At 49.0% G+C, this 24,812-nt stretch overlaps 1 protein-coding gene across 5 annotated transcripts in view; it reads right to left on the bottom strand.

Annotated features, from left to right (window-relative positions):
• Nucleotides 1-24,812, bottom strand: part of FAM227A (family with sequence similarity 227 member A) — a 43,700-nt gene that overhangs the window by 18,618 nt on the left and 270 nt on the right. For 2 of the 5 annotated variants that reach the window (XM_074941572.1, XM_074941570.1), the window contains exons 2-7: nt 22,884-23,038; nt 20,563-20,648; nt 18,763-18,853; nt 12,364-12,467; nt 6,024-6,176; nt 5,602-5,703 (exon numbers count right to left, since the gene is read on the bottom strand). In XM_074941572.1, the coding sequence (XP_074797673.1) occupies nt 5,602-5,703; nt 6,024-6,176; nt 12,364-12,467; nt 18,763-18,853; nt 20,563-20,648; nt 22,884-23,010 (663 nt within the window). In that variant the 5' untranslated portion in view covers nt 23,011-23,038. Of the gene's footprint in view, nt 1-5,601; nt 5,704-6,023; nt 6,177-12,363; nt 12,468-18,762; nt 18,854-20,562; nt 20,649-22,883; nt 23,039-23,352; nt 23,376-24,599; nt 24,688-24,812 lie in introns of those variants that run through there. The other 3 variants (XM_074941571.1, XM_074941574.1, XM_074941573.1) reach the window with 3 other exon arrangements.

The following is a 24,812-nucleotide window of genomic DNA, read 5'->3' on the forward strand; positions in this document are numbered from 1 at the left end:
CTTGCCAAGAGCAAAACCGATGACAGTTTATGTTTTGCCTGGTGGCGAACAGGTCCATTTGGGGAGTTCCCCACCTCTGGAGAACCATGTAGGCTATGTCCCAGTGGAGCGACCACTTGTGGTGAGGGGAGAAGGCCCTGCTGAGGTGATCTGCTAGCATGCTCTTGACGCCAGGGAGGTGACAAGCCTCCAGGTGGATCCCAGGATCGATGCAGAAGTTCCAGAGACGGAGTGCCTCTTGGCAGAGAGCCAACAAGCGCGCTCCCCCTTGCCTGTTGATGTAGAACATTGAGGCTGTGTTGTCCATCAGGACTCTCACCACACTGCCCGACAGGTGAGGTAAGAAGATGCTGCATGCCAATCGGACTGCTCAGAGTTCTTTGACGTTTATGTGGAGTGCCATTCTCCATCGGGGACCACATACCCTGGGTCTGGAGATCTCCGAGGTGCACACCCGAGCCAAGGTCCGAGGCGTCTGACACCAACTCAAAGGAGTGAGAGGGGCTGTAGAATGGAACTCCCTCTAGGGCCTTCTCACGATCGGTCCACCATCACAGCAAGGTGAGTACTGCCGGGGGGATGGTCACTATCTTTTTCAAGTGATCCCTGGACTGGGAATAGGCCATCATCAGCCACGGCTCCAGAAGCTGCATACGGAGCCTGGCATGGTGGACAACGTATGTGCAAGCTGCCATGTGGCCCAGCAGATGCAGGCAGACCCTAGCTGTAGTCAGGGGGAACACGGACACCTCTGCGATAAGGTCTGTCAAGGCCTTTCTAGTGGCAGGAATGCTCTCGCGCAGGTTGAGTCGAGCACCACCCCCATGAATTCTACCCTTTGCACTGAAACTAACGTGAACTTTTTATTATTCACCAGTAGGCTCAGGGAGCAGCACGTGGCTTGCAGCACTGCGACATCCCTTTGGACCTGAGACCTAGAGCTGCCTTTGACAAGCCAGTCATCGTGGTAAGGGTAGAGCTTTATACCCTGGTGCCTGAGGTAAGCCACCGCCACCATCAACATACACTTGGTAAACACTCTCGGTACTGTCACCAGGCCAAATGGGAGGACCGTAAATTGGTAGTGGCAAGGTCCCACCATGAAACAGAGAAAATGTCTGTGCCCTTGCAAGATCGCTATGTGGAAGTACTCGTCCTTTAAGTCAAGGGCATCATACCAGTCTCCGAGATCCAGGGAGGGGATGATAGAGGCCAGGGAAACCATGTGGAACTTCAGTTTCTTTAGGTACTTGTTGAGATCTCGCAGGTCCAGAATGGGACGTAGACTGCCCTTGGCCTTTGGGATTAAAAAGAATCAGGAATAAAAACCCCCGTTCCTGTACTCTAGAGGAACTTCCTCCATTGCCTCCATCTGCAGCAACCCTGGACCTCCTGTGCGAGGAGAGTCTCGTGAGATGGGTCCCTGAAGAGGGATGGGGAAGGGGAGTGGGGGGAGAGGGGAGAAAGAAGCTGAAGGGTATCTCCCTGCGCCACTTTGTTCAGGACCCAGCGGTCTGAGGTTATCGTGGTCCATGCACGGAGGAAAAAGGAAAGGCGGTTGGAAAAAAACGGGGAAGATGGTCTGGGGAATAGTCTGGTACGTCGCCCTCAGGCACACCCTCAAAACAGTCACTTGGCCCCTTGCTTATTCTGGGTGCAGCCCGACTGAGCAGGAGGTGGAAGAGGGTGGCTCGGGTGGCACTTGTAGCCCTTGGCCTTCTTATGAGGTAGGTCCTGCCGAGGCTGCCTCCCTTGTCCCTGAGGCTGTTTCGGTTTGAACCGCTTATGTGCTGGGTCTGGGATGTACAGCCCCAGTGTTTTCAGGGTGGTACGGGAATCCTTTAAACCATGCAGCTTGGTATCAGTCTGTTCTGCAAATAGGGCCTGGCCGTCGAAGGGAAGGTCCTGCATCGACTGCTGAGTTTGGTGGACAAGCCCGAGAGGAGCAGCCAGGAAGCTCGCCGCATAGAGATGGCGGAAGCTATGGTGCGGGCTGCAGAGTCCGCTGCGTCAGAAGCCGCTTGGAGGTCCGTTCTGGCCACCGTTGTGCCCTCTGCAAGGATCACCCGAAATTCCTTCCTGGACCGTTCGGGGAGTGAAGCCTTGAACTTGCCCATGGCCTGCTATGTTCTAATCCAAGCAGCCAAGAAAGTCCTGGTGATTGGCCACTCTCAATTACAGGCTGGAAGATTAATACATCTTATGCCCAAAAAGATCCAGCCTCTTTGAGTCTTTATTTTTGGGGGTAGCCCCGGGTTGGCCTTGCCTCTCTCTGTGGTTAACCATCTCAACCACAAGGGAATTGGGGGCCAGGTGGGAATTCGGGGCCAGGACTCATGCCCTTTTGTTGGTACAAAGTACTTGCGCTTGGCCCTTTCAGAGATGGGGGCAAGGAGGAGGGAGTCTGCCACAGGGCAGTGGTAATCTTTGATACCCCCTCATGAAGGGGTAGAGCCACCCTGGCAGGAGCTGAGGAGCATAGGACATCAAACAAGGAGTCTGAAGTTTCTTCCAACTCCTTGGCCTGGAGCCCAAGGTTAGATGCAACCCTCTTCAATAGTTCCTGGTGTGCCTTAGTATCATCCTGAGGAACTGGGTGAGGAGGCTCCATGATACCCTCATCTGGCGATGATATGGGTGATGCTGGTACCGCAGGAACCTCCATGTCCATTGATGGTCCAGCAGGCTGCTCCCCGGGTCCTCCTGGACCTGTGGGGTCCTTCCCCCCGAAGTCTCGGGCACTGTAGGGGGTCAGGATGCCGAGGTCGCTAGCCTGTCTGAGGCTCCTGACACAAAGCATGCAGCCTGGGAAGGCTGGGTGAACCCCGAGAGGTTCCATGGATACCATGGTGCCAGCCACTCTGCCTGGGGCCATGGGATAGGTTTGGATGCTGAAGATGTAGGCAGCACCCCAGGCAGTCCCGCAGTTAGGGAGCCCAGCTCGGTGCTGGAGCTGTAGCCGGAGCAGTCGCTACCTGGTGACCAGGATCGGGCAGAGCAGCAGCTCTTATCCGACCGGTGCCGGTCGCTGCACCTGGAGGCAGACCTGTCCGAACAGGACAGACATCTTGGTCAGGGCCTCGGGGACCAACAGCATTTGGCAGATCGGTGTCAGAAACCTGGCAATCTATGCCTTACGCTACCCAACCGGTACCAGGACGTTTAGTAGGACCAGGAGCTATCACACACCAGTTGCTGGGAAGAAGTCCCCGAACGTGGCGATCTCAGTCTCGGAGATTGACGATGGCGGTCTGGTGACTTCGACCCCTTGATTGGTCCCGGGATCTGTACCGAGCTCTTGGTGACGTGAGGGGTCAGTCTTGGTGCTCCTGCTGCGGGGCACACACCTCAGTGGGTCTGTGCCAGACTACCGGCGAGATATGCCTTGAATCCCACTGTCTGTGCCCAAGGTCCGAGGACCGAAGAGGGCTTCGCTAAGCCTGCCTATCTGAGGTGTGACAGCTTCAGGCGGGCGAGTAGTGGCGGGACATCCCACATGATGGGGAATGGTGCCGCTGAGGCAGGGACACATGCGGAGGTCCCAAGGCGGGTTTACCCTGAGACCTGAGTACCACTGGAGCCGGTGTGGGTGGCACTGGAAGCATCAGGATCTCCTGAACTGCCTGCAGAGCCTCAGGAGTCGATGGCACTTGGAGCTGGTGGAGGCCTGTACCACTATTTGGAGTCGCAGGCATAGCATGGGATGGGCTGCACCGTTTGGCTTGAGCTGGGGCCTGACTTCCCAAAGGGGGTGTTGAGCTGCTCGGCACAGGTCTTGGCTCACCCCCAGCCCTTTCTTTTCCCTTGCAGGAAGTAGGGGATCTTCCCCTCCCTGTCTTGTTTGGCTTCTTGGCTGGAGCTGCAGCGGGTGGGGACCGGGACCGACTCATGGACGGTGCGAGCGGAGAACTGCGCACCGATACTGTGGTGCTCGGTGCCAAGTCAGACCGTTGCTCTGGTGCTAGAGTGAGTGCTGACTCCACCAGGAGCGCCTTTAAGCGATTGTCCCTGTCCTTTTTCATCCTGGGTTTGAAGGACTTACAAAGATGACACTTGTCGCTTATGTGCCCTCACCCAAGCACCGTAAGCAGCTACTATGTGGATCGCTGATGGGCATAGGCCATCTGCAATGATCGCAGGGTTTAAAGCCTGGGGACCGGGGCATGCCCCATCCCCCGGCTGAGTCCCATTCGGGACTAACGAAGAGTTCGAGAACTACTGCTAAGGGTAACTAATTCAACTACTAAATATATACAACTATATTACAGGTTTTCAAAGTTCACAAGAACAGAGAACAAAACAATGCTAGCTGAAGCAGCAGACGTTCCAGCACAGTCACTGGCAGCAAGAAGGAATTGAGGGTTGGGGGAGCTGGCGGCGCCCTTTACACCGTGCCATGCGGGCGCCACTCCAGAGGGTACCAGAGCTGGTCCCCTACGGATGCTTAGGGAAAAACTTCCAGCACTGGTGCATGTGGCGCGTGCACACACCTAATGGAATGGACATGAGCAAGCACTCAAAGAACTTCTAACTTTTTTCTTGTCTTGCCCACACACAATATATATAGTTTTTTTCTCTCTCTCTCTCTTTATATATATACATATATATATATATACACACACACACACACACACACACCAAATTTAATTTTAAATAGGTTTATATTTAAAAAGAAAACACCCCCAGGTTTTCATTTTAATCACCGATTTTTATTCTGGACGTCAGATCACCCAAGAAGTGTCTTTTCGGTGAGAAAATTCATCTGATATGGAGAGTTTTACTAAACAAAATAAATATTCTTGCTGTAGTTTTTAAACTTTTCCTCATTTAGCCCAACAGTGAATTTAAGGAATTGCAAGCAACAACAATGAATATAAATACAGTAGACCAAAGTCTGCTCTCAGTTACACTACCAGCATATATCTGGAATAACTCCATTGACTCTACTGAAATTGACAGAATCAGAGCATAACTAAGAGCATAATAATTTGGCCCAGTATGTGTGAAAATAGCGAAGGTACAGGAACATCCCACGAGGAGCGTTGGAGGGAAGGTGGCTTTAAGACAGCTTTGTACCCTCCTGATTCTGAGCTTTTCAGGAGCCAAAAAAGCCCTGGGGGCTGCTCTAAGTTATAGCAACTGTTCTGATGCTACCAAGGGGCAGATCTACAACCTGAATCTGCTCCAGAATCGCCATTGTGCTCTGCATGAAAACCTCATTCCCAGCCCTGCTGGTAGTACACCCTTACACCAGTGTTTCCAAGGGATCCTACATAGGGCATCTGCCTTATGCAGTGCTTGTCCCAGGCAAATTCCTCCCTGGCTAGTTAAGGGATTTGTACAAACCCTAAATGCCACTACAGTGGGAGGGAGAATATCTCCTCTAGTCTGTATTGCATTGTAGGGCCTGGCTGGAGCAGGTATTTGCTCCCTACAAGGGACAGATGGAGCAGGAGTGGACCACAATGCACAATTTTGACCTTTTGTTTTCAATATTATTTTAAGACACTTATTAAACTTTCCCTCTGGCAGAGACTCTATACCCAGTGGAACCATGTGAAATACATCAATATCCAGCCCTTGTCCTAGTCTCTTCCTTACCTGATATAAGTGGAGAAAAAACCACCAGAAGCTGTCCAACAGGATAGCATGGGAGATTGGAGCTGTGAGAAACTTCTGCAGCATTTTTGAAGGAAAAGGTGTCTGGCAAAGAAATGAAACTTTGCAACATCATGCAGCACAGACAGATGAAGATACACTCACAAGGCAAATCACTCTCTGATCTTCACACATCCTCTCTCCTGTTCTCAACTCTACCATGAATCCATCCTTAAGAACCTCCAAATTTCTCATTCACAGAGCCTTATAAGCAGCATGCCATTTCTGAGAAACAAATGCACACATTCTCACAGCACTCACACACATATTCACATACATGTGCATGGCAATCATGCATATCCACTCATATGTAGGTACACGCACGCAAGCACACATTTGCTGCTCTTTGTAAGTATGTAGAGTACCTTCCCACTTGCTGACTTTCTCTGGGCACACACCACCTTCTCTATGACGTCAGTCAGCTCCGTCCCATTAGGCAGCGGTGTTGGCTCATGCTTGTTGTACCCTGGGTATTGATACAGTTCCACCAGCTTGTTCTTTTCTGACGTATTCTGAGGCTAGGGTGACAAAGAGGGAGGAAAGACACAATACAAAACGCATATACTTATGACAAGTGCCTGCAAATCCCCCAGCCTCTGGTGCTTTATGTCTCAAGAGCAGGAACTAGCTATTTCAAGACTTGATTTATCTGTGGTTCTGAACCTCTTGGTTGTGAGACTTCAATGGGGAGTTTGCGAGGTGGGGGTTGGTCACCAGCCCATGCCCATTCCTTGTCCCTATTTAAATGGATTTGTTCAGGCACTTATAATTGGTCCAGATACCAGGAGTGCCCTATAAGGGTTTTTGAGCCTTTCCCATTGGAGTCTATGGGAGTTTTGCCATTGACTTCAACAGCAGCAGGATCAGACCCTAAGTGTTGTGCTGATCTTCATGGTGGCTACTCCGAAGTATCACACAAAAGATTTTGAGGTTTCACTCCTGGAGGACTGGTTGCAAAAGGCTGAATCATGGTTTGAGAGGCTGAAAATCACTGGTCTACTGAAGCTGACACCCAGCAGAAGATGGAACTAGGGGAAAGGAATGAGAAGAGCATGCTGCAGTCTTTATACTAGTTGCTGTTCTTTTCCCTGTGTGACTTCCCTTATCCTCTGCAAACTCCAGGGAGAAGGAAATCATGATTTCCATTTGTATAGAGCCCACTACTCTTGGGTCTGTGACTAGTCATCCATTGCTAGAAAAAGATCCAGAGTAAGATGCCAGAAACCACTAGTGGCATGAGTGTAGCAGCTACACAAGAAACTGAAAGGTTGAGATTATTTAGCTTGAAGAGGAGAAGTTAGAGGGGACTTGATTGATGAGTCGAAAATGATGAGCAGCCTAGGCCTGGTCTACACTACAAAGCTAGGTTGATGTAAGTTGCCTCCCATCGACCCATTTATGAATGAGTCCACACTCAAATTTGTCTCCTGCCAACGTAAGTGTCCCATTACAGGTGACACAGTAACATCCCCTCCCTGAATGGCACTGAGCCATGGTCAACACAGTGAGAGTGTAGACACTGCATGACCTGTGTTGACCATAACAGTCTTCCAGCAGGTCTTCCACAATGCTCGACAGCGACCACTCTGCTCACAATTGTAAACTCCACTGCCTACGGGTCACAGAGAACGGAAGCTACCAATACCGCCTTTAAAACCTCTGTATTTTTGAAATGCAATTCCTGATTGCCCAGCTTGGTGAGCTCACCTAGCAGCTCTCCCTTGTTGTGTACAGCTGCCTTACTGACCATACTGGTCACATGCTCTCTAGACACACTCCTGCCTGGAGTAGACGGGAGACAGTGGATCTCCTGGGCCTCTGGGGAGAAGAGACTGTGCAGGCACAGCTATGGACCAGTCACATAAACATGGACATCTACAAAAAGACTGCACTGGGGATGCAGGCAAAAGGGTACAAAAGGAATCAGCAGCAATACCACATGAAAGCAAAGGAACTGCAGCAGGCACTATGAAAGGCCAGGGAGGCCAACAGATGATCTGGTGCCAAGCCACAGACCTGCTGGTTTTACAACTAGCTGCGTTCCATACTTGGTGGAGACTCCAACAGCATCCTTCAGACCACTATGGATTCCTTGGTGGAGCCTGAGAGACCCCTGCTGTGAATAGCAAGGAAGAGGAGGAGGGACATGTGGTGAGTGGGTTCTGCTATGCCGCTAGCCAGGATCTTTTAGAGACTCCACTGCAGTCTAGACATTCCTGCCAGCTGAGCACAGATAAGCCTGATCCAGGGTAAAGAACCTTAGACACATGTGTGAGTGCATTCTCCCTTAAAAAGAATATATGTGAAGATGACACCAGGGTCAACACCAGGTTAGCAGAACACAGGTTTCTGCTTTTCATCATTTTACTCCTACGAGATGAGCAGGAGAAGAGGTAAAGGTACAACCAAACTTAGAGGTAGAGCTGGTATCTGCTTTTCTTTCCCGTCAGGCTGGGGGCAGGCTGTGTAGCAATTTGTTTATGTGCATAAAGATGTTCCTTGTATCCTCCTAAGGGATCGTGATGAAATTTTCATGGAGACGGTCTGCAATCCTCTCCTGAAGATTTCTAGGGGTGGCTGCTTGATTTCTTCCTCCATGGTAGGATGCTTTCCCACGACACTCCATGCCGACTTTGGCAGGTGCCATTGTAGTAAACAGGCTAGCAGCATATGGACCCAGGAGGCTTCAGGATCCCAGCAGCAGCTGTGCTCTCTGTGCCTTTGTTACCCTCAGGAGTGAGATATCAGCTTAAATCACCACCACCACCACCTGTGGCAAATAGTGCCAGTACTCAGTGCCATTGCCCTGTACTTGTATCCATGGAAATAGGGGCAGAAATTTTCCTGTTTTACACAACCAAACAATTCCCTCCTCCCTCACCCACACTCCCGGTGGGCCATACTCACCTTGCTGCAGCTGGAGAGTGGTGCTGTGGAGAGATGCTCCAAGGCTGAAGGGTCAATAAGCATGGCTGATTTTAAAACTTTTATGGGAGTAAGGAAGGGAGTTCTGAAATTAAACATTTTACTTTCTGTTGTGACTGTAAATACAATCTTTTATCTGCAGCTGCTGCTGTTACAGCCCTGAAAAGTGCCCCCTCCACACCCACGGGACACCAGTCCCTGATGAGGAGGAGGAAGAGGCGGACTACAGAGGACATGTTCAGTGAGATCCTGCAAACCAGTGCTGCATCAGACCATGAAAAGAAAGCATGGAAAGTGCATATGGCAGACAGCTTGGAGAAGGAAAGAGTGGACAGGAAAAATGCCCAGGAGTCCTATCAGGGAAAGAAGAGGGAGATGCACCTGGACATAATGGGGCTTCTCAGGCAGGAAACACAAATGCTGCAGACTTTTGTTGACCTACAAGTCAGTCACATGCTTACCTCCTTTTGCAGTCAATGGACAACTCCATTTGAGCAGTTCCCTATAACCCCCAACATTCCATGCGGCAACATGGGCTGCATCCCTACCACTACAACTCCACGGTGGGGGACAGTAAAAAACACAGCTTCACATACACTGACCTGTGAGAGCCACGACTACTGTATGTTTGGCAAAAATAGACACAAATGTTTTCTAGCATTCTAATTGTAAAGGTCTGTTCTGTTAATTTATTGAATAAGTTTACACTCTGTGGGTTTTTAATTGCTCATTATTCTTTGCACTGTTTTGGTTACACAATACGTTTTAATTTTTTGGTAATAAATTCATCTTTATTCTTTCATAGCATATCCAGCAGAATGCCTAGCACTACCAAAAGCATGCATTAATTGTAATTGGACATAATCACAGAACTCATACGTTCAGTGCAAAACACATTGTAATAATGATAAATGTACAGTAAGCACCACATAATTTGTAGATTCATTAAAAGACCGTGTGATATTCATAAATGTACACCAAGCACTGCACAACTCCTAACAACCTCCAAAACTTCAGGGCCAGATACAGCATTATCCAGCATGGCACATTATTGGGGCTGACAGTTAAAGTGCTCTTTCAAAGCCTCCCACAACCCCATAGCTCTGCACTGAGCTCTCATCCACTCAGTTCCCTGAGAACTCTTTTTGACTCCAGTCTCGTTACTCAGGTTCCTTTATTTGGCATACAACAAAGTTAAGCTGAGTTGATCAGACTCAAGCGTAGTGGGGGAAGGTATAAAGCGTACCATAAATCCAGACTTACAAAGCAAATGTCTTCCTTCATATACATGTACTACATTGTGTTTACTGTAGATTGCATCACATGTTTTTGGATTGGATTGGTTACTTTGTAGGGACCAGTCTCTGTACAGCATGCTGTATTCACACACTGTCCACGTTTGACCTACTCTTTACCTCATCTTTACATTCCTGACTTATCTTGTCCATTGGTATATTGCTCGCAGTAAATAGTTTCTTGGGTGTTCTCCCTCTTACCCTGGTTAGCTCAGACATTGTCTCTTAGATTACTGACCCATTTGCTTATATTAGTTAGCACAACTATTACATTTTCAGCCAGCTAATTAATTTACCTCTCTACTCCTGTCTTCCAAGACATGAGGCCTCCCCAACGTTTAATTATTTATGTCAGGCCAAGCCTACATCCCCTTGTGTCTGACTGTTCAAAGTCACTCCACCTCCACCTTCCACTCCGGCAGCAATTTCTCCCCCTTTGCCTCACAGATATTAGGCAGGACACAACAGGCAGTTATAACCACTGGAATATTTTTTCCACTGAAATCCAATCTAGTGAGTAAACATCACCCGCATCTCTTCAGTCTTCCAAAAGCACATTCAACTATCATTCTGCACCTGCTGAGCTGGTAGCTGAATCTTTCTTTGGAGCTATCAAGTTGGCCAGTGTATGGCTTCATGAGTCAGGGGGAGCAAGGGATACTCTGGATCCACCAGAATCACAACTGGTATTTCAATATCATCAATGGTAATCCGCCAGTCAAGAAAGCATGTTACTGTGTGCAGCCTTCTGAGCAGTCCTCTGTTCTTAAAGATGAAAGCCTCATGCCCACACTGATATGGGAGAAGTGTCCCCAGTGATCCACCAGTGCTTGCATAACCATAGAAAAGTAGCCCCTTCTGTTGATGTGCTCTGTTGCAAGATGTGTGGCTGGTGCCAAATCAGGGATGTGCTGTATATGCCCTACCGCAGTTTGGGTACCCTAGAGCTGCAAATATATCCATGATATCCTGAACATTGCCTACAGTCGCAGTCCAATGTAGCAGGATACAACGGCCCTACTCAGTTGTATGACAACAGCCCCCACTGTGAATTTTACAACTCCAGAATGATTTTCCATTGACCAGCTGCAGTTCGGCGCTGTAAACTTCCACAGTTAGATCATCCCTCGCTTCTGAACTGTAAGTGCTGGTCTCAGTTTTGTGTCCTGCGTGGGAGGGCTGAAGCAGGATCAGCAACCCTGGAAGATGGCCTTTTGCATCAGAAAGTTCTACAACCACTGCTTATCACCACAAATTTGCATTATGATGCGATCCCACCTGTCTGCTCATTTCTCAAGCCCAGAAGCAGCACTCCACACTCTGCAGCTGATCCATGAATCCCAACAACCTTAAATTGGTTTTCGCTCTGTCCCTTAGCAATCTGTCCTCAAATAAATCGTCATGTCCCCCGTTCTTATGATATTTCCTACAGCTCTGCAAATACTGGAGGAGTCATTGGTTCTGTGTTTGCAATGTTCATGACAACAGTGCAGAGCTGCATGGGCTCCATGCTTCTGTCAGAGATGGTGGACAAGTGCTGCGTGGGTTTGTGGGATTTTAAAAAAGGCGTGAAAATTAGGGATAGGGATGGCATTATGAGATGGAGAAAACTGCATGATGGGAACTTGACCCCCCCAGGTCCCAGAGTTCCTTGTGCGACTCATTTCTACCCGATAACACATTACAAAAATCCCCCAAAAGGCATTGCACTGGAGGGTGGTGCACAATGCTTAATTTGTGCCAAGGCTTGCTATGGCTAAGCCCTGGTACCTCTAGGCTTCGCAGTTCATAGCCCTGGCATCTCTAGCCTTGCCAAATCAGTTATGAAAGTAAAAAAATTGCCTGAGCCCCGGCACCTCTTTCATTACAAATTAAGCACTGGTGGTGTGTGACACGTTAGGACACCTACCCATGGTACACTGCACTTTGCATTGAGATAAGCATGCTTGATGAGTATACAAAGTGCCAAAGCAAGCAGACAAGTGTGCATGCTCACAAGTGAATATACCAACTGCAGTGGCTTTATGCTGACATACCTTGCACTGACCAGTCTGTAGTGTAGACCTGGCCCTAGTGATAACTGATCAGACCTTCCCCTTCTTACCTGTTCCACAACAGAACACAAGCAAGGCTTGTGAAATTGAAGGGCAGTAAAATTTAAAATCAATAAAAAGGAAATAATCCTTTACAGAGCATACAGTATAATCAATCTGTGGAACTGGTACGGAATGAAGGAGGATACAGGAAGGGATGGACCGGTGATATGATCCAATTTTTTAGGAGGGGGGGGAAAATGGACGAGACAGACCAGTGGTCTGATGCAATAAGGCAATTCCTACGTTCCTTTGAATCCCTCCCAAAAATAAAACAAACATCAATTATTTCCCCCAGCAATCTAGAGAACTGGACTCTGTCTCTTTCCAAGAAATGTTGCATATGTGTAGGGGAAGGGAAGAATTCTGCCCCTTCTCATAGGTGATCTTACCTTCTTGTAGGTGATCTTGGTCTGATCTAGTGAGTCAAAGTCTGACACATTCATAGGGTGCTCATACTTCTGTGCAAAGCTGCATATCTCCTTCCTATCTCTGTCTGCAGCAAGAAGAGAGAAGAATGAGAATACTGAGGGGCTGAAGAGCATGACTGAGGCCAAAATGACACAAACCAGGAGAATTTCAGCTGAATCAGAAAGGTGAGGCAGCATGCTACTCTCTACCCTACTTCATTCCAGTGAATAAGAGTGAGGATGGGGGGGGGGGGGGGAAATGGATGTACCCTTCCCCGCTATCTCAGTATTAAAGAATCAGTTAAGGGAAGTAAAATGGCAAAATTATGGTGACATCCAGATTATATATCAAATAAGAAACACTATTATAGATCTAGGAACAGTTACCTTTCCAACAACATATGGGGGAAAGACAACCTTGCAGTTAAGGCACAGAACTAGTAGCCATGAGATCTTGGTTCTATCTTGGTCCTGCCACATAAACCCTACATGACCTGGGACAAATAATTTAACCTCTCCCTGCCTCAATTTCCCCAGCTTCAAAATGTTTTCTTATTTCTGTACTGCTTCATAGATTCCAGGTCCATAAGGGACCTTTGTGATCATCTATTCTGGCCTTCTGTATAGCACAGGCCATAGAAGTTCCCCAAAATCATTCCTACAACAGGTAAAATATCCAATCTAGATTTAAAAAATTGCCAGTGATGAAGAATCCACCATGACCCTTGGTAAACTGTTCCAATAGTTAATTAATCTCACTGCTACAAACGTATACCTTATTTTCCAGTCTGAATTTGTCTAGCTTCAACTTCCAGCCATTAGATCATATTATACTTTTCTCTGCCAGAGTGAAGAGCCCATTATCAAATATTTGTTCCCCATGTAGATACTTATAGACCAGGGGTCGGCAACCTATGGTACGCTTAGCCTGCTGCCGGTCTGGGGTTCTGGCTGCCAGCCCCTTGCCAGCCAGGGTCCCGGCCACAGGCCCCGCTCAGCCTGCTGCCAGACTAGGTGAACGGAACCCCAGGCTGGCAGCGGGCTGAGCAGGCCGGCGGCGTAAGATCAGCATTTTAATTTAATTTTAAATGAAGCTTCTTAAACATTTTGAAAACCTTGTTTACTTTACATAAGACAATAGTTTAGTTATATAATACATCGGGGTCGGCAACCTATGGCACGTGTGCCAAAGACAGCATGCGAGCCGATTTTTAATGGCACGCTGCTGCCTGCCAGGTCCCAGTCGCTCAGCCTGGTGCCAAACCCAGGCCTGGACCCTGGCAGGCAGCAGCATGCCATTAAAAATCCTGCAAGCCCCGGCCCACTCTTCTCCCCCCTCCCCCGACAGGATGAAGAAGCTTGGTCCTGTCGGTGGCTGCTGAAGGGCAGACAAGCTCCTCCCTCCCCCGCCTCTTCCCCCAGCACATGCGTTCCTGTCCTTCCTCCTCTCCCTGCCGCGGATCAGCTGATGGCCCTTGCGTGGGAGGGGGAGAAGAGGAGCTGCAGCGTGAGCCACTCTGAGCAGGGGGCTGGGAGCACCCCCACGACCCCAGCCCACACTCCCAGCCCTCTGCCCTGACCCTTACACCCCCCCCAACCCCCTGCCCTGAACCCTGCACCCCCTCACACACAGCCAGCCCTCTGCCCTGACCCCTGCACCCCCCAAATACCCCAGGCTCCTGCCCTGACCCCTGCACCCCCCCATGACCCCAGCCCTGACTCCAGTACCCCCCACACATACCCAGCCCCCCCACACCCCATGCCCTGACTCCTGCACCCCCACACATACCCAGCCCTCTCACACCCCATGTCCTGACTCTTGCACCCCCACATTCTCACCCCCACCCTGAGCACCAAACAGGAGCTCGAGGACCCTTCCACATTCCCACCTGCACCCCTCGCACCAAATGGGAGCTGCCCAGGTAAGCGCTCCACACCCAAACCTCTTGCCCCAACCCTGAGCCCCCTCCCTCATTCTAGCTCCTGGCCAGACCCTGCATCCCAGCCTGCTCCTTCACCCTGAGCCCTGTGCTCAGTGCACTCCCACCCTCAGCTCAGTGCAGAGAGAGAGGAAGAAAATGGGCTAGAACCAGGGAGAAGGTAGGTATCCACTCTATGTGGGCAGGGCCGGGATCCCAGACCAGCGGCGGGCTGAGCGGGGCCAGCAGCCGGAACCCTGGCTGGCAGGAGCCAGCAGACTGAACCCCAGACCAGCAGCGGGCTGAGCTGCTCAGCCCACTGCCGGTCTGGGGTCCCGGCCGCTGGCCCCGCTCAGCCCGCTGCCGGTCTGGGGTTCTGGCTGCCAGCCCCTTGCCAGCCAGGGTCCCGGCCACAGGCCCCCCTCAGCCTGCTGCCAGCCTAGGTGAACGGAACCCCAGGCTGGCAGCGGGCTGAGTGGGCCAGCAGCGTAAGATCAGCATTTTAATTTAATTTTAAATGAAGCTGCTTAAACATTTTGAAAACCTTGTTTACTTTACATACAACAGTAGTTTAGTTATATAATATATAGACTTATCGAGAGAGACCTTCTAAAAAACAAAAAGAAAAGGAGTACTTGTGGCACCTTAGAGACTAACCAATTTATTTGAGCATGAAGCTTTCGTGAGCTACAGCTCACTTCATCGGATGCATACTGTGGAAATTGCAGAAGACATTATTATATACACAGACACCATGAAACAATACCTCCTCCCACCCCACTCTCCTGCTGGTAATAGCTTATCTAAAGTGATCATCAAGATGGGCCATTTCCAGCACAAATCCAGGTTTTCTCACCCTCCGCCCCCCCACAGACAAACTCACTCTCTTGCTGGTAATGGGCTATTACCAGCAAGAGAGTGAGTTTGTCTGTGGGGGGGCGGAGGGTGAGAAAACCTGGATTTGTGCTGGAAATGGCCCATCTTGATGATCACTTTAGATAAGCTATTACCAGCAGGAGAGTGGGGTGGGAGGAGGTATTGTTTCATGGTGTCTGTGTATATAATAATGTCTTCTGCAATTTCCACAGTATGCATCCGATGAAGTGAGCTGTAGCTCACGAAAGCTCATGCTCAAATAAATTGGTTAGTCTCTAAGGTGCCACAAGTACTCCTTTTCTTTTTGCGAATACAGACTAACACGGCTGTTACTCTGAAACCTTCTAAAAAACGTTAAAATGTATTACTGGCACGCGAAACCTTAAATTAAAATGAATACATGAAGACTCGGCACACCACTTCTGAAAGGTTGCCGACCCCTGTTATAGACTGTACCAAATCACCCCTTAGCCTTCTCTTTCTTTAGATAAATAGATTGAGCTCCTTGAGTCTATAACTATAAGAGATGTTTTTTAATCCTTTAATCATTCTTGTGGTTCTTCTCTGAACCTTCTCTAATTTATCAACATTCTTCTTGAATTGTGGGCACCAGAACTGAACACAGTATTCCAGCAGTGGTAGCACCTGTGCCAATTATAGAGGTAAAATAACCTCTCTACTCCAACTCGAGATTCCCATTTATGCAGCCCAGGATCGCACTAGCTCTTTTGGCCACTATTTCACACTGGAGCTCATGTTAAGCGGATTACCCACCATCACTCCCAAATTTTTTTCAATCGCTGTTCCCAAGATAGAGTCCCCCATACTGTAAGTGTGGCCTGCATTCTTTGTTCCTAGATGTATACATTTACATTTAACCGTATTAATACCCATATTGTTTGCTTGCACTCAGTTTACCAAGTGATGTAGATTGCTCTGAATCAGTGACATGTCTTCTTCATTATTTAATGCTCCCTCAATTTGTGTGTCAGCTGCAAATTTTATCAGTGATGATTTTATGTTTTCTTCCAGGTCATGGATAAGAATTTTAAATAGCATAGAGCCAAGAACTGTCCCCATGGGAACTCACTGGAAACATATCCATTCAATGACAATTCCCCATTTACAATTCCATTTTGAAGCCTACCAGTTAGCCAGTTTTTAATTCATTTAGTGTGTGCCCTGTTAGTTTTATCAAAATATCACGTGGTACCAAGTCACTTCACAGTAGTGTTACAAGGCTATATTCATTCATTTTTATGAGGTTCTCAATTACTGAAGGCCTGAGTGCCTTACACATGCCAATGGAAAAATACATATGCCAAAACATTTAGCTCTTCGTAGTTTAGGGGGAGCTGATGCACAATCTGTGTTCCAGGTTACCGGGGGTTCCTTAAATCAAAACAATGAGATTTGCTAGTGATGTATGTGACACTGAATATTATTTATCATATCTATACTGCATTATTCTCACACCACTCATTCTGGTCCCAATGCTGCAAATATTTATGTAAGTGAATAGCCCCATTGAACTCAATGGAACTATCTACATGCATAAAGTTCAGCATGGGCAGGGCTGGCCTTAGGGAAAATGGCACCATAGGCGAACTTGTATTTTGATGCCCCTGGCCCCCGTGTGTGTGGCACCCCCCATTGCCCCTGGCCCCCCACCCTGCCTTCCCCCCTAACTGTGCGCCCTTCGCTCCAAATGCCTGCTCCCCCTCCTGCACCCCTAATTCCTGCACCACTTCACTCCCAACCTCTGCCCCCCTCCTGCACCCCAACACCTGCCCCCTAACACCTGCACTGTGCCCTCTTCACCCCAACTCCTGCACTCCCCTCCTGTGCCCCAATTCCTGCACCCCTTCACTTCTACCCCCTGCACCTCCCTCCTGAGCCCCTAAACCCTGCAGTATGCATGCCTCCTCACCCCAGCCCCTGTCCCCTAATGAGCCCCTAACCCCTGCACTGTGCCCCCTTTGCCCCTAACCCTTGCATCCCCCTCCTGCACTTATGTTGGGAAACTGACCTGGATACACAAAGCAGCTGGCATTGCTGCTTGCTCCCTCACTGGACTGCTACTCCTCCTCCCCGCAGCCCTAGGGTCTGTGAGCAAGATGTCAGGGCTTCCTGCATCCAGGTCACTTTCCCTGCGGGCTGTGTAAGGAGAGGGCAGGAGAGCAGCAGCTCCTGATGCCTCAGCACAGCCCAGGTGGGGAAGTGACCTGGATGCAGGGAGCCCTGGTACGTGTGTTGCGGGGACTATGTGAAGGAAAGTGTGTATGTGTTGAGGGGAGTGTGTGTGCTTGAGTGAGTGTGCTGTCTCTTTAAGAAAGCACTCAGGGTCAGGAGCCTGAACTAGGCTTGTTCGAACACAAGCAGCTGCCAGCAGCTCTGGACCCAGAGAGGCACTAGCACACACAGATTCCCCCTGTCCTGTCACCCCAGCTTAGTGGAAATTGGGTGCATGGGTGGGGGAGGAGGAGGACACCCTGCCATCAGCCCCTCTCCCCCCCACAGAGCAGACAGGAGGATGCTCCCAGCATAGGCGCCGACTCCGTAGGTGCTCCCCACCCCAGCTCACCTCCACCTCCTCCCCTGAGTGTACCTTCCCCACTTCTCCTTCCAGCGCTTGCCCAAGCTGTGGGAGGGAGGGGGGAGGAGCAGGAACAAGGCATCGGCGCGCTCAGGGGAGGAGTCGTGGTGGGGATTTGGGGAAGGAGTCCAATAGAGGCAGGGAGGGGGCGGAGTTGGAGCTGGGAAAGGGGTTGGAATGGGGGCAGGGCAGGGATACAGTTGGGGCGGGATCCACCGGTGCCAGGAGAAGTTGGCGCCTATGGCTCCCAGTCTGAAGGGAGGAAGTGGGGGACAGGAATAGCAGTGGCTGCACCCGTGGAGCAGGGCGGAGGAGGGGCATCCCTGCTCTAGAGGAGTCACCTGGCTTGAGGGCTGGTCGTCCAACTGCCCCCTGCAGCTCGGGTCTCTCCCCATGCCCCATGCTGCTGCTCGCCTGCCTGCCCTGCTGCCTCCATCAGCCCAGCTGGCCTCTCGGCAGCAGGACAGGTGGGAATCCAAACCCTGTGCATGGCGCCCCCTTGGGCGGGCCACCCTGGGCAAGGGCCTGTACAGCCCACCCCAAAGGCTGGCCCTGAGCGTGGGCAGAAGTATTCACAGATTCAGGGCCTAAACTCCCCCAACCCCGTCCCAGTTATTCACTGGCCTCAAAACCAGTCATGGATTCTCTGCAAGAGGTGTCTTTGTTTGTTTCAAAGTCCTCATCAGGAATCTAGAGCTGTCTCCAGGACATGAGGGCACACACGGTTTGTACATTCAGAATTTCAAAAATTACATGGTAAAATTACTTTTTGCTAGGGCAAATACACCAGGAGGACATGAGCTGCTTGAGATGCCAGGGGCATTTCAATCTGGAGCTTGCAGGAAATGTCCTAATCTGGGACTCCACTGGAAGGGGGATCATTAACACCCCAGTATTCATTGGCAGGAAATGTCCTGATCTGGAGCTCCTTAAGCTGTACTCATCTCCCCAATAAAACCCCAAAGATATGTAATTAGAAAACATATGTGCCTCTTTCCCTGGATGTCTTGAAGTGCTTTTTCTCTCTTCTGAAGCTCTTCTGTCCAGAGTATCTCTTTAATGATTCCAAGTCCTCAATCACCTTCAACAATAACAAAAACAACAGCAATTGGTGTTAGGGATTAATTCCACACTAAGTTCTGGGGCTTGGGAACAAAAGGACCCCGGACTCCTAAAGCAGCTACTTAAGCTCAAATGTTTTCAGTTCTGAAATATAATTCTACAATCAATTAACTTTCTCCTGCTTCCTTTTTCTGTTATTACCTTTCGTGCCATTGCTCTTCCATTCTCTTTCCTCTCCCTACTACATACATACCTACACACACACGCACGCACAAAATCCAGGTAATTCACAAAATCCCCATTCAAAACTGCAAGATTCTGTTCTAATTTTGGGATGTCCGCTCTATAATTCCCCCCCTTTAAAGGACTAAGTAATTTCCAGGTTCCTCGGAAGCCACTGTTACGAGGCCACTGTTTTGCAACATCTACCCTGCTGGAATGATGCATTGCTCAAATGTACCATTAGGAGTCACTCCTAAGTTACTCCTGGGGGAATTCTGTGCCAAAAAATTAAAAATTCTGCAACAAAAAATTAAAGATTCTGCAAACAATATTTTCAGATTCTGCAAAATTCTGCATATTTTATTTGTCAAAATAACACAATATAATCACACCAGTTTCAATTATTTTTGGTCATTCATTTCAAACTAACTGTCAGCAAATATGTCTGTAACAATAAAGACAACAAAAAAAGATTCAGAAAATGTTTTTTGACAAATAGATTCCTTACTAGGCATATTTATACAGAACTCTGAGTAATAATTCATTTAAACTACAATACAGAACCAAATTTCCTGCACTTCCCAGAAGCCATGCAAAGGCTGGGGGGAATCAAGGGTAACGGAGGAGCTGAGAGAGAGAGAAATAATTGCTGGGAAGCAGCCTGGGTGTGAACTTGGAGGGTTGTTGGGTATGGGTGGGAAAAGTATGGAAGAGGTTTTTTTCGGGGCGGCAAGGGACTGTTAGGGAACTTCCCCCTTGCAGATCCTGGCTGACTCCTAGCCTCCGTCAGTCAGACACAAGTGTCCCTCCACCCCCACTCAGACATGCCCCCCCAACCCCCTGTGTCCTTCCACCTCCACTCAGACACCCACTCCCCCATTCCCACATGGCCCTGTACCACCTGCCCATGTCTCTGTGCCCCCACTCATCAACCCCATGTCCCTATGTGGCCCTGCACCCCATCCCTGTCCCCATGTGTCTCTGTGCCCCCACTGAGCCACTCCCCTGTCCCTATGTGGCCCTGCACCTCCCTCCCCACTGTGGCTCTGAGCCTCCACTCCCACTGAGCCCCTGCCCTAGTCTGTCCTCCCCCACTAGCCCTTATGAGCCCCTGTCTGACCCCCCAGCAGCCCCACACTATCTGTCTCCCCTTAGTCCCTGTCTCCTAACCTGGCCCTACAGAGGCTGTGAAGAAGGCTCTTTCTCTCCCCTAACTGGCTGGGACCAGCTGTTGTGTTCTATCGCCAGTGCCCTCTGGTGGGCAAAAAGCAGTACTGCAGGAGTTACTTGCTGCTGGAAGCTGCTGTTGTGTTCTATTGCCACAGCACCTGCTGGTGGGCAAAAGGCAGAACTGCAGCAACTTTTGAGCAGAAGCTTTTTTCTGCACAAAAAAATAAAAATATGTATGGCTCATTAATCGTGTGTGCGCAGTGGTGCAGAATTCCCCCAAGTGTACTAAGTCTATGCTTTTCCTTGCATATGCTGCAGCAAACTGTCTTTACTCACCAGGTCACCAGTGTGGAATTTTTCCAACTCCAGTCGCAAATGTGCAATTTTCTGGTTCACTTTCTGCATACTGCCAATTGGGCACACTGAGAAGGTAGGTATGTTAAGGAACCTCTTTGGAGATTATTAATAAGTGTAACAAACCAGACAAAAAATCATGCTGCTACTCTTTTTCTGATACTTTCTCTATTTGCTGCTATTTCTCTTCCATATTTTCTCTCTCTTTGACTTGTTTTCCCTTGTCTCTGCAGCCCTGACTCATCTCACTAACTGCACAATCCAAATCTTTCAGAAAAGCCTCCAAACCTGTTGCAAATGGTATCCGTACAGTGGAGCTGCAGACTTTGGACTACCAACAAAATGTTTGGCAAATTGGGGACCTCTTGAAAAATTAAAAGGGAAGGGATATTTATTTTGATTTTGCCTCAAAGAGATGCTTCTCATAGGCTCTAGACACCCTGCCATCCATTAAAATACATTCCATACCAATAAATACAGTCTGTACCCCATCTTCACCCTTTTTACAAGACCATGATAAATTTTGTACTAAGTATGCCTTGTGAGGTATCATTTCAGAAATTCAATTTGCTTAACATTATTGTCCTGGTAAAATATGTGTGGCAAAATTACATGTCAAAAATTATAAGATTCTACTGTATAATATTGCTGTAACATGATCCAAATTTAGAAAAGCAGGCACAAACCAGTTCATCAAAAAGAAAAGACAAACCAACACCTTTTCCTGGTGTCAACAAAGTCAAGTGGACCATCACCTAGTTAAATGGCCATTCTTTGGCAGGAAGAAATGTGTAAGCAAGAACTTTACATATTGACAATCGAACAACTAGGGGTTCCCATATAAACAGAATGGCTATCACCTGCAACCAAGCTGGAGATAATCCCCAAAAATAATCCTCACACAACATAAATACCTCTCTACTCTACTCCTTTTCTCATGGCAGCAATGCCTTAAGAGACACTGAACTGAAGGAGGGGTCCTGGCTTAAAAGCTTCCAGCCATTAAAGACTACAAAGAGCAGGTGATGAGAAAAACCTTTGCTTAGAATCTACCTAGCTTGGTAAATTACATACTAGTTTGCATTTTATCTTTTTATTTTCTTTGTGACCAAGTCTGACTTTTATGCCTCTTTACTTGTAATCACTTAAAATCTTTCTGTAGTTAATAAACTTGTTCTATTGTTTTGTCTAAACCAGTGTGTTTGGATTGAAGTGTTTGGGAACCTCCGCTTGAGATAACAAGGTTTGTGCATATCATTTTCCACTGATGAACTGACAGACTTTATATGAAGTTGCATCATCCAGTAGAGAGCTGGGCAGTATAAGACACATTTCTGGGGGAAGATCTGGGACTGGGAGTTTGCTGGTATCGCCCTGTATGGAATTAACTGGTGTCTGGCCAAAGCATTAATGTAATTCAGCTGGGAGTGACTTTTGCATGCTAGATGCTGTAGGTGAACTGGCCAGGAGTGGTTGTTCTCCCAACAAAGCAGTGCAAAGGCACCTCTGATTGGAGAACTGAGGGGACACAGCTGTTCAACAGTCTAGATTGTACCCTGGGTGATGTCACAATAGCCTTCACAGTACAATACATCAGCCAGTCATCAAGAAATAGAACAGCAAAATCTCCCCAACCATCTACTGACAATCAAAAAGCTTGGTCTATTACAGACCAAGTGTTTGATGAAACAAATGAAGTCTTACCTCTCCTTTCCCCAGCATCTGAGCCGTTCTTCACTGCTGAAATCTCAGCATCATGCCCTTATTAGAACAGCCCAAACTGTGGTAGGTTATGTTTAATTGGCCAAGTGAAGCAATCCCTCACACTCAACTCAATGGCATTTCTTTGTGTGTCTGTAACATGATCATTGGTGAAAAATCACATTTCATCAATTCCAGAATCTCGGACTCCTCTAGGTATCAATGGGCAGAACCCTATTGATTTTGGTGAAAGTTAGAAAAGCTTGATTGCCATTAAAATCCCTAGTCACTGAGGATGTAGAGTGAGACGGTGACCTCATCATTAGAGTCCAGTTATGGTTAGTAGAGCCCTTAGCTGCCACACCCATACACTGAACAGAACCCTGTTGATGAAAATCAGAAACCAAATTTTAGAAACCCCAAAAGCTTGATTTCCATTAATGTTTACCAAAATCAACAGAGTTCTGCCCAGCGGGGGGGATGGGGGCAAGGGGCTTGGCTGGAGTGGAAGCACAAGATGCACATCTGGGTGTACAGCTTGGCCTACATAAGCAACACAGTATGTGACTCTCTAGCGTTGATTGTTCACTGGCAGAAGATACATAAAGGTTTCTCATTTACGCTCTGCTGCATGTTCAACTTCTCAGTCTCCTTTGCTTGTTGCATGGGCAATACCCCCACAAATTCTTGGAATCGGATAATTGGTGAAGTATTATTTAAGGCTGCCATGTTTCCAGTGCAAAATATAAACTAATTCCTAGCAAAGTGGGGACAAAACATTTCCATTACAAAAATATTTTTATAGAATCTCTTCCTCTCTCTCACTTTACTGCCTTCAAAACCAAATGCCCTTTGACAAACCTGGTTGGATTTTGCTTTGCGTGGGTTCATACTGAGGTCCCTCTTGATAATTCTTCATTGCCACAGGCAGTAAGGACACTGCACCTCATGTGGAAAGGTCAGGACAACTGTGGGGCTCAGATGAGTGGGAGAAGGTCATCTGAGGATGATTCTCCCCATAACAATGGAAACAAACAGCCAGGCTATGTTTTAAGGCATAAGCAAGGATTCAGCAAGCTCAGATGTTTCCAGATGACACTTGTTTTGTGACCATTTGTTTTCTCCCTTATATATATGCTGTATTTATTTGTTTTACTTTTATAATTTTAACTGTAATTTCCTTGGGGCAGGCACCTTGTTATATACTTTACTTGTACAGTGCCTTACACACCTATAACACTATAATTAATAATACATGGGAAATGTGTGGAAGGTCAGAGAAACTCTGGAGTGAAGAGGGAAGGAGACATTAAAATATCAGATTTTGGTAGCATTTTTAAGGTATGATGTGAGATGTCTGGGCCTTCCTCCAACAAATGAGCAGCGAGCAGGCCTGTCAAAAGTTCCTGTATGAAAATATTAACCAAGATAATTCCCATCTGGGAAAGCAGCTGGTTAGGAGGAAAAGGTGAAGAAGTGGCCCTCTGTCCTGAAAGCAATGAGTTTCCTTAAAAGAGGGACACAGTGAGTGAGGTAATAGCTTTTCCTGGACCAACTTCTGTTGCTGAAAGAGGAGACGGGCTTTGGATCAACACCAGAACTGAAGGTTTCAAGAGGAGCGAGCGGGAAAGCTGGTCTCCTCTTTCACCCTCAGAAGTTGATCCAACGCAAGCTATTACCTCACCCACCTTGTCTCTCACACTCCCTGGGACCAACAGGGCTACGCCACCACGCTCCCCAAAAGCACATCTTCTTGGGAAGTGACTAGGACATGGCAGGACTGGTTGTGTCACCCCCGCCGCCGCTGTAGGCCAGACCGGGGCTGTTACACTCGGGTGCCCCTGCGGCGGGCGGGCCAGCAGGGGAGAATGACCCGGCCCAGGCACGGCACCGGGCAGCAGCAGTACACGCAGGCCCCACGGTGCAGGGGGCACTGGGACAGCGCCTCCTCCCCTGTCGGGACTGAACGGAGCCCTCGGGCTGCCCACGTTCCCCGTCAGCCCCTGGAGCAGCTCGGAGCCGGGAGGCCCTAGAGCGCCCCCGGGCGGCCAGCGGCTGCAGCGCAGAGCCTCAGCCCAGGAGGGATTTGCAGCCCCGCCCGGGCCCCGAGCGCCTCCTGACGCCACTAGGGGGCGCAGCGTCACACACCCCCCCGGCTTCGCACGGGCGGGGCCTCGGTGAGCCAGGAGCCGGCCCCGCAGCGCGGAGGGCGGCTGAACCCCCGCTGGGGGGCGTCGGGCGCGGACACAGCCCGGGCGGGAAAGAGGCCCCGGCAGCCCCTGAGCCTGCCGGGGTGGCGCTGGCCGCACACGGCTCACCTGAGCGCTCGCGCGAGCCCCCAGGCGGCGCTAGGCCGGGGAAGTCTCCAGTGAGGGCTCATTATACTAGGCGTCCCTCTATCACCATGGCAACCCTGCGGCGCAAACCATTCTCCTCCGCACTCCGAAGGGAGCGACCGCTCCCACTGGGTGCAGGAGGAGGGAGACAAGGAACTCGAGGTGAGGTAGAGAGAGAATGCCGTTGGCTCGCAC

The sequence above is a fragment of the Natator depressus genome, chromosome 1 (assembly GCF_965152275.1).
Source record: "Natator depressus isolate rNatDep1 chromosome 1, rNatDep2.hap1, whole genome shotgun sequence".
Classification (NCBI taxonomy): Eukaryota; Metazoa; Chordata; order Testudines; family Cheloniidae; genus Natator; species Natator depressus.